Source organism: Mastomys coucha, unplaced genomic scaffold, assembly GCF_008632895.1.
Source record: "Mastomys coucha isolate ucsf_1 unplaced genomic scaffold, UCSF_Mcou_1 pScaffold13, whole genome shotgun sequence".
Classification (NCBI taxonomy): domain Eukaryota; kingdom Metazoa; phylum Chordata; class Mammalia; order Rodentia; family Muridae; genus Mastomys; species Mastomys coucha.
Window position 1 is genome coordinate 3523676 of NW_022196895.1, and position 10685 is coordinate 3534360.

General features: G+C 38.5%; 1 protein-coding gene across 1 annotated transcript in view; it reads left to right on the plus strand.

Moving 5' to 3' along the window:
* Rab18 (RAB18, member RAS oncogene family) overlaps positions 1-10685 on the plus strand; it is a gene marked incomplete at its 3' end in the record, with an annotated part of 28073 nt that extends 17388 nt beyond the window's left edge. Inside the window, exons 4-7 of the mRNA XM_031366356.1 lie at positions 5126-5198; positions 6568-6686; positions 6937-7003; positions 10621-10685. Of these exons, the coding sequence (XP_031222216.1) occupies positions 5126-5198; positions 6568-6686; positions 6937-7003; positions 10621-10685 (324 nt within the window). The remainder of the gene's footprint in view (positions 1-5125; positions 5199-6567; positions 6687-6936; positions 7004-10620) is intronic.

The following is a 10685-nucleotide window of genomic DNA, read 5'->3' on the forward strand; positions in this document are numbered from 1 at the left end:
TGTGTGTGTGTGTGTGTGTGTGTGTGTGTGTGCGTTCCTGGTGCCAAGGCTAGAAGAAGGTGGCAGATCCTCAGGAGCTGGAGGTGTAGACAGTTGTGAGGTACAGTCTCTCCAGCTAGTACTTTGCAACAAAGCAGAAACTGATTTTGTTTACTGTTGTGTAGGTGAATGGACAATTTGTATTAAATAGCTTTTCTTGGGAGATTAGATAATACTGAAAGGATGTACAGTAATAATAATTGCATCTTATAACTGTAGTTGGGTGGATGCTTTTAAAATAGTTTTGAAATGTATAACGCCTTTAGAATATTTCAAAATAGAGCAGAGTATTAAATTTTTCTGTAGTGTGCCAGGAAGGTTGCTATTGTCTAACATGCCCCTTTATAGGGTTTAAAAGAGTACTGCCCCCTCGGGGACAGTTACAGACCGAGCAGCAGTCTTCTGCTTGTGTTGTGTAACTCATCTTCCTGAGGTTTTCTGAACTGTTAGTCTACTAGCCCCTCCCCAAAGTGTATGTAATATCACTAGGAACAGTAATGTCTTAACAGAAAACACTGAAAGCTGTTGCTGTGCCATCATGAGGTATTAGCCATTTGCCAAGTCTGGCTTTCGTATTAAGCTGTAGCCTTCCGTGTTTTCATGGGTGCATTGTGATCTCTTTCTGCCCTTGCTGCTTACTGCTCTGTGAGGCGAATACTGGGGTAGGCTCTGACATCGTTTTTATTTTATTCTTCAGTTATTTTCCACTTCCATGCTTCATTAAACCGTCAGTTGTATTGTTGAAGAGATATCCTTGCCATAGGCTTATTCATATTTTTAAAACATTGTTTTCCCTGTGAGCAGAACAATAATATTGGACCATTCTAAAGTAATGATTAACAGTAGGAAATCAGTGGAGAAAAAGTTTATCTATAAATTACTGTGTTCTTACTAGTAAACATACTTGAAAATACAGAGACTTATGATATATATTACTAAATATGCACATAAGCCATTTTGCAAAGAAAGGAGTCTATTTTGTGTTTTTAACTAGCTCATTTTCCTCTTTGCCCTATCCATTTGCATGTGATATTCTATATCAGTAAGTATAGAGTACAGCAGTTTGAAGGTCACTAAATGCTACATTTTGTGCTGTATCTTAGTTTGATTAATCCTTAGTCAGAGGTATTTGACTTGATACCAGTTGTTCACAAATATAACTGTTGTTTCTATAAGCATCCCACTATCTGTATCTGTATGTGTTTATCTAGTTACATTGGGGTTAGAAGGCAAGAAGCAGAAATGGTAGTTACAGAGAAAGGAGACCTATTTGTATCTCTCTAGTAACCTTTTTACTTGTATTTCTATTTGAGTATTTTCTGATATTGATCATATTTGCAAATGAATCACTTCTATTCATAGTCCATTTTATATACTAACATTTATTTTTTCCATGATTTAAAATATTTACATGAAAAGTTATGTTTTTTTACAAACATAATCTGACATGTAAGGACTGGTAGATACTGGTTCTATATCTTCCTAATAGAAGCAGTCACATCAGACAGATAAATTCTCAAGTCTTCTAGGCATACTAAAGAGATTTTATAATTTGTGTATTTTTGATGCTTAAACATCAAATACTGAAACATCTGTCTGTCTGCATAGCTTGAACTGAATTCTTACTATAATAAAGAATTATTCCATCTAAAAAAATAAAATCTTTGCATAATAAAAATTAATACTTTGCTTGTTATGTTTTTCTACCCTGTCATTTATCTTTAAAATATTGCTTAAGGACAGTGTGTGCTTATGTTATTATGCATGTGCATAGATAGCCCTAGCTTTCTACCCTATATGGCTCCAGTTTGTCACACCACTCAGAGCTTGATGAAGATAAGGTGGCATGGGAAGGAGACTTAGGGAATACTTTTGCCATATCAAAGTTTTTCAGTGTTTGTTTTCTTTATAGCATCTGAGTATCAGATTTGGTAGAGAGAGAGTCTTCCAGACAGTGTACAAAATGTCTGAGTGCATTAGTGTACCACAAAATGTCTGAGTGCATTAGTGTACCACAAAATGTCTGAGTGCATTAGTGTACCACAAAATGTCTGAGTGCATTAGTGCACCACAAAATGTCTGAGTGCATTAGTGTACCCTAATTAAGCTGAAGTTGGTTTATAGAAGTTTGGTGAGTGGGCTCCTTTCCTTGTTAGCTGAGTAGCCCTCCCCCTGCTGCTTCCAAAATGCACAGTCACCATTACCACATGGCCTGTGGAAGCTTGTTTTCTCTTCCTTTCTACATAATTGCCTTACTTGGACACTCTGAATCCTGTTATTTAGCCTTTCGTGTGTTTAATCTATACTTGTCTTTAGTAATCTCTAATTTCCTTGCCTTGCCCCCTTAGAAAATAAAACCATAATGTACAAAAGGAGTGGCCTCTGTCATCTGAACAAAGATGTCAATATACTTAACACATACTTCTCATTTTGAAGACAAATGCAAGCAAAAGGTTAATGTCTGTTAAACTTACACAGTTTATTATAATTTAGTATACTCTTGTGCAAGATTTTGGAGTTTATCCCCAAAATTATCATACCAAGACATTTTGTATAAGTGAATTTAAAAATACCAAAATTTTAACATTTTGTCCTTGTTAAATTTTCACAAAAAATTGTCAAAATTACCTTGTGTGTGTATATGTGTGTGTGTGTGTGTGTGTGTGTGTGTGTGTGTGTGTGTGTGTGTCTAAATGAATGAGGGCACACAGCATGCTTGTAGATCAGGAATAGTATCTGTTTTCTATTACCATGGAATTCCAGGATTAACCCCAGGCAACTTTTACCAGCTAAACCCTCTCAACCAAAGGCAGTTTTTGAAGTTGTTCTCAAGAGTTCATACTAGATTGCCCTGTGCTAAGTCTAGAAGTTAAATTATTTAAAATTTCTGATTCACAACTGATCTTTATGAAAATTTCTCAGTTGTGAAACAGTTTTGCTAACAGTTTTGCTTTTCTGTTCCCTCTCTTTCAAAACAAAGATAAAAGCAGCAATAAAGAAAAAACAAAACAAAAAACTGGAATATTTAAATGTTCCCCATAATGGAATTCTGAGAATTCCAGTATTGTGGATACTGAATGCTGCTAATTTATTATTTCTTTGTATGTAAGTAAATTGCTTGAAATTGTTTCTCACAATAACTTGTCTTTTTATAGCATACTTTTTATGTGTTTGCCTGCATGTATTTCTGTGTACCAAGTACATATTTGGTGCCTATCCCCTGAGGCCATAAAAGGACATTAGACTCCCCTGGAACTGGAGTTAGCAGACTATTGTGACTGACAATAAAGGAGCTAGGAGCTGAACCCTGGACTTCTTCAAGAGTACCAAGTGCTCTTAACTTCTGAGCCATCTCTCTAGCCCATATTTTACCTTTTGGAATGGAATTATCTTAAATTGATGCAGATTTAAGTCTGTGACCACTTGATAATATATATTTTCATGGCTTTTGATGTGAAATTGATTTCACGTGTGATTAAAAGTCTTAAATCCAACATGACAAAACCCCTTTATTTACAGTTGCATTCTGTATAGTGGATTGAAACCAGTTGTATTCTCTTATGGTGGCAGAACCAGACACTTAAGTTGTGTCATGAATCCCAGTTGACTTCTTTTACAAACTTGAGCCTTCTTCACTTATAGTTTTGTCACCTATAACTGTGATTATTGAAAGTCACCACTGTCGTTGTCAGCTACAGTCAGCTTTAGATCATTATGTGCTTGGTGAAACTTTAGTTTATATACTTGCTTTTTAAACTTAAGCATGTATGCAGACTGAGTGATTTGCAAGAAAATTTGAAGCCTCAGGAATTCAGAGAGAGAAATTGGGTTTCCACTATAATTTTCTGTTCAGAAAGTTCTCCTGTGTTATATCTTCATCTAAACAAATGTAGCAGAGCCAGGATAGCGTCCTTGCTGTTATGAATCTGGGAGCAAGGATGGCACATTTATATTTGAAAGAATGGCCTATTTTCAAATCTCTATCTGGAAGTGATTTTCCTCTAGTGAAACCCTGCATTTCCTTAAATACTCTTGTTGTCTTAACAGCATTCTTTTCTCCGTATTGCTGGCACCTCTAGTTGGTGTTTCAAATTCCTCTCCAGTTTTGTAAGCATCTTAGAGGTTATGGACACTTTGGATATCTACAGGAGTTTGTGCTTGCTCCATAGCAAAACTTATTTCTACACAAGATACTAAGATGAGGTTTGATGTGCATCTTCACTGTCATCCAGGCCACCTTACGTAAGTGGGCCAGATTGGAAATATTTAATCCTCCCTTAAACTGGGTCATATAGAGATACCTAAATGCATGGACCTAGCTGCTCTTAAAGCTTTAGTGGACCTTTCATAACAATGCAGATTATATATAATAGGCTGAAGCAACAGTTTGCCAGATGCAGCCCTGGAAGGGCCTAGATACCTTGAAACATAATTGAAGGGTTCTGGAAAGAAGACTAGAAAGGGCCCAGGCCTGGAAGAAGATGAAATTAGTCTCATCCCTCCCCCCACCTTCTGACTTCTTTCCCTCCCTCTTTCCCTTCTTTTTTCCTTTTCTCCTTCTCCCCTTTCCCCTCTGTAATGTTTGTTTTATATACTTTAACTAAGAGAAAATACAGTATTCTTTTTAAAAGCATAACTTTAAAATCCCTTTCGTCAAATAAGATACTCCAGTATAGCTTTCAGTCAGTGGTCCTCAACCTCACTTCTTCATCGGAACAACCTAGGAAGATTCCTTTTCTTGTTCCCAACCTAGATTGATTTAGTCAGAACTTTTAGGGAGTACACATAAATTTCCCAGGTAAGTTGATTGTGTAGCTGTAGTTAAGAATCATGACTTTGAAAGAAATATATTATCATGTATGATAAAAATTGTGAGACTGTAATGGCAGAGAACCTTCTTTTGTGTTTTTCTAAGAGTTGACCTAAGATTAATTGATTTTTACTTATGTAACACGAGTAAAATACATCGTATTTAAGTTTTGAGTGTCTTTAATGTGTTTTTGACTTGTTTAAATATGTTCAGTCGCATTGAATATATGCTACTTATACTTTGCTTTACTTAGTGATGATTGGTTGTCATTTCCAGGATACAGCTGGTCAAGAGAGGTTCAGAACATTAACTCCCAGCTATTATAGAGGTGCACAGGGAGTTATACTAGGTAAGTATTTTACTTTAATATACTACTTAAAATACTGTCCATTGCCGTTCCTAGTCTAGGAAAATCAGTATTTTCATTTTCTTTAGGGCTACTTTTTTATGTTTGTATGTTTATATATATATGTACTTGTAAGTAATAGAGGCTTTATTCGATATTATTGAGCATTAAACTAAACATTTTTTCAACTGTGTGTGGAAATTTTAAAAAGAGAAGACTGTTATCTTTGGTTTAAAAAATGTTGATGAGAATATAAATTGAAAATGAACCTACATGTGTCCTAGAGCATTATCAAAACTAGTCTTCATTTATCAGTAAATTAACACTTGGTTTAGTCTGTAAAGAGAGTATTTGTTACTAAGTAGAATCTATTTTTATCATAAGGATTCATAGTCAATCAAAATTGGAAACCAGAGAATTTGGTTTTCCGATGATCTGCTGAGAAATTCCCAGATACCCTTCACTCGGCTGTGCTGTTTTCAAGGGTAGCAAACAGTCATGGTACAGGATGACACACGACAAAAACGACAGTGCAGGAAGCCACGCAGGATCACTCTCTGAGGTTCTGTTGGAGTTAGTGCTTCTCCTGCTGTCAGGAAACACCATGACCAAAAGGAAAGGATTTATCTTGCTTACACTTCTGCATCACAGTCTATCATTGGAGAAAGTCAGGACAGGAATGCAAAGAGAGCAGGACCCTGGAGGCAGGAGCTGATGCAGGAGCCATGGAGGCAGGAGCTGATGCAGAGGCCATGGAGGAGTGCTGCTTACCAGCTTGCTTTCTGTAGCTTGCTCAGCCTGGACCATCAGTCCAGGTTTGGCCATACCTACAGTAGTCAGGGCCCTCCCATATCAATGATAGGGTATAGAAAGTACCCCAGAGGCTTGCTTTCAGCCTAATCTTTCGGAGGTATTTTCTTAATTGAGGTCCCTCCTTTCAGATAATTCTAGCTTGTGTCACAGTAACATTGTACCAGGGAGCACAATAACTATACCTACTTTTCTTAAGTTGAAAATTCTGATCTTTGATATAAAAAAATCAGAGATTAACAGATGTTTAAAGTTATGTCATATTTTGATATCTTACTAAGATTTAGATTAAGATATTTTGTGCTTGAATGCCCTTTCCTTATCAAGTTGCAGTTTTGTTGTGACTGATTGTCGGTTGCCAACAGGATTTAGTTTCCTTTCTGTTACTGTGTGTGTTAATTAATGATTTAAATTTGTTTTAAGTATTTACTATTAAGCAGTGAAGGATTAATATAAAACAGACTTGCTTATACAGTAATATGAGCTTTTAGTGACTATGAAAAGTAAGTCATGGCTCTTATTTTGTGTGACTTTTAAATTAGTGGTTTTGCTTTTATTTCAGTCTATGATGTCACAAGAAGAGACACCTTTGTTAAACTGGATAATTGGTTAAATGAATTGGAAACATACTGTACAAGAAATGACATAGTAAACATGCTAGTTGGAAATAAAATTGATAAGGTAAAAAAGTAGACACTTGACATTGGGTAGCTCTTTTGTGGGAGGGGAGAGGAGGGTGAGATAAGAGGTTTGAACCCAGCACTTCTACCATGGAGCTATATCCCAACCCATTCTAGTTTTGTCTTGTTAACTTGCCCAGGCTAGTCCCCAAATTAAAATCCTCTTAGCCTTGTAAATAATTGGGAGTACAGTTATGCTCACCACCCATGCAGGTAGCAGCTTTTAAAATGCACTGCCTTTTGTCTTATAGGAAAACCGTGAAGTAGATAGAAATGAAGGCTTGAAATTTGCACGCAAGCATTCTATGTTGTTCATAGGTAAGTGTGTAAGTGAACATTTCCAGTCTTAAGGAATAATTTTTAAATAGTGATTTTGTTGAACTATTTCCTTAAGGAACCATAAAATATTTGTAGTTCATTGTTGTCTCATGATACAAAATCTAACAGTAGAATGAGATTCCTTTTCTCTTGTTTTCGCTAGTACACGGAGCAACAGTACCATCTGGGAGTTTCATACTAATAGAAATGCTTCACCCCAGGCCCCACCCCAGTTTTTTTAATTGAAGCCTAAATTTTGGTGATATCTTTGTATGGTTCCTATGCATTAAAAATTTGAGGTAGAAGGTTGGCAAACTAAAACATGGACCATTTTTCCCCCATATATTAAGTATAGGCATGGTTATTAATATCCTTACTGTGTTTGGCTGCTTTTGTGCTATGTGAATGTTTGGTAGTTCACTTCAAGCCATATGGCTCACAAAGCCAAAAATATTTACTCTCTAGCCTTTTGCAGAAGTTTTGTCACCCTCTCTAGAGGTGTGGCCTGACTGTACCCAAATCACCTGTGAACTTTTTTGTCTGCTGCCACTAAAGACCAAATGTTTCTTAAACATAAGCTCAAGCTGGAGGGTAGCTCCACAGTAAAGCATGCGTATACTCTTGCAGAAGACCTGAGTCGGATCCCAGCACCTGTGTAGGTGACTTATAGATCCAGGAGATCCTTTGGCTTCTGCAGGCACAAGCACATGAGTTTGTATGTGTGAATGAACACACACACACACACACACACACACACACAGAGTCTTGTTTAAAATAATACTCACACTGATCTGCTATAGCAGCAAATTTATGAATTACTAACCTAGTAATATCTGTGTTATTCAAATAGTAGGAACTTGCAGGTGGGCTTGAAGACTTCTGCATGGAGCAGAATGTAGTAGGTGGCTAGTATGCTGCTGCTCTGAAGGGAACTGGATGCCACCTCTACTGTTGATTGCTGCATGTCCCACATCTCCATGAATTATCTTTCACCTTTTCCTGAGTATGGAGGGTAGAACACTGAACAGACGAGTGCTCTACCCTCCTAGAGCTTGCTTTCTAGTGTAGAAAGCAGGTTTAATAAGTCAGCAGTGCTATGTAGGAATGAAAGGTGCCAAGACGCACAGGCACAGTGACCACTCAGGGAAAGCTGTTGACCTAATGCACTGTTGCGCAGAAATGTCAATGTAACACCCAGATGTGGAGACAATAGCAAGTATTTCCAGAGGTTGGGTACTGTAGTGTAGTGTGTTTTAGAACAGGAAGGAAGCATGTAGAGTATGCTCTGAAGTGAAAGTGAGAAGCTGGTTCCTCTCTCGATGTGGTCCAGAGGAATGAAGGAACGCTGTCACTCCCAGAGGGTCATGGAAAGTTGACATCTTTGGGAGGTATTCTGAGTGTCAAAACTGACAGGATATATGGAAAACTTGGATGAGGACACCAAGGAAAGAGAACAGTTAAAGGCACCTCCAGGTTTTTACTTTGGTCAAGTAGTAGGTGGCTTATACTCCTGTTATTTGTTGTGGTGGACTGAGGTAAAGCAGATTCGTGTGCAGAAGTGGGAATGAGAGTTTTACCCAGACACAGGACAAGACAGTGCTCAGATATGCAGTAGACAGGCTGGTTGTTTAGGTGGTATTTAAAGTGCTGTGCTTCCAAGGATTGTTTCAAGAATGTGGATCCAAAAGGGCTGAAGATTGACCTCTAGGATACTCTCCAGTCAGGGCCAGCAGAAAGTCCCTGACATGCCGTTGGAGACAGGAGAATTACTAGGAATGTTGAGTGTTCTACAGGAGCAAGAGGGAGTTGGTTAGTAATACCAGATGCCAGGGACATCAAGTTAGTGTACTCAACTTGACCAGAGGAGTCAGTGCTGACGATTGCAAAAGGAATGCCCTTAATGGAGTCATGGAAACAAAAGCCAAGTGAGATGGTACCCTTGCACACAGCACAGCACACCTTCTCACAGTTTCAGTTACCGTGGCCAGTCTTGCTCTGCAAGCATGAAGAACAAGATTTTACTATAGTATATTGTTATAATTGTTTAATTTTATTATTGGCTATTATTGATAATTTATTGTCACTGTATCTAATATAAAAGTTAGGTTATCATAGGTATGTACATGTAGGCTTGTTCTGGTACATGCACCCCTTGTATGGGATTTTGACACTCAGAATACCTCCCAAAGATGTCAACTTTCCATGACCCTCTGGGAGTGACAGCGTTCCTTCATTCCTCTGGACCACATCAAGAGAAGAACCAGCTTCTCACTTTCACTTCAGAGCATACTCTACATGCTTCCTTCCTGTTCTAAAACACACTATACACTACACTACCCAACCTCTGGAAATACTTGCTATTGTCTCCACATCTGGAGCCTTAGTTTCCTTATTTTAAAGTAGGAATGCAGCCAGGTGGTGGTAGCACACGCCTTTAATCCCAGCACTTGGGAGGCAGAGGCAGGCAAGGCCAGCCTGGTCTACAGAGGGAGTTCAAGGACAGCTAAGGCTACACAGAGAAATCCTGTCTCGAAAAAGACAAAACAAAACAAAAAACCCATTAACGTAGGAATGCTACCAACTGAGGAAAGCTTGTGAGCTGAGACAGGGAAAGCAACATATAAAGTGCTGTATGTGATAGCACTATGAAATGAATTCCATGGAGAATAGAGACAGTGGGGTGTCTCAATGAAAGGCACATGGGCTCTAGGACAAGTCTGGCCTGTTAATAAGATGGAAATACTAGCAGACCCTTAGAATGATAATTTTACAAAACAGAGTCCATGAGCCTTGAGGAAATGAGAAGGAGCGCAGTTCTGGGAGCTGGAGAAGGGCTGGTTTGGGCAGGAGCACAGGCAGCTTACCTTTCCACAGAGTCAGAGGACAAGCAGGGAGCTTATAAACTTTAACAGTGGGATGACCACAGAGCCTTTGCCAAATTGTTTCTGGGTCCTTACTCCCAAACAGCTTTTCATACTAGATAAAGGGACTGAGGGTTAGCGCCATGCTAGAGCACACTGCTTGTATGCTCAAAGCCCTTGTTCAGTCTTCAGTACAAGAGAACTGACACAGACACTGGAGCGTCCGCTGGGTTAGAGTAGTAAAGAACACAAGTAGTCTCCTTAGACAGTGAGAAAGACAGGGAAGCGCTGGGCCTGGAGGGCTGTGAGCACAGAGATGGCCAGTGGGCTTGACTACTGACTGGCACTTCATCCGTGGGAATAACTAACTTAGTTACACATTCAGAAAAGCCAAGGTAATAGTTTGTGCCAGGGCCTTAGTTTCCTTATTTTAAAGCAGGAATGCTGTCTGCATTGGAGCTCATTTGAAGAATTAACTGAAAACTGAAGAAAAATCTTAAGACACAGTAGGGTCTTACAGGTTGGAATTGCTTTCTAACCTTTAGGGTTGAGCTGATAAACTAGTGGACTGAGTTGAAGTCGCTCTGTGTGGGGAGTGGAGGAAATTTACTAATTTGTAATTACTAATGTAGCAAAAGTTTCTGATTTGATTGTCAGTATCTTGTACGTTTCTGTTTATGCCATAATAATTCTCTAGAAACACATGAGACTATGTGCAATAAAAAACATACTGTGGTCCTTTTCCTTGACTTTTAGAGGCAAGTGCAAAAACCTGTGATGGTGTTCAGTGTGCCTTTGAGGAGCTTGTTGAAAAGATCATT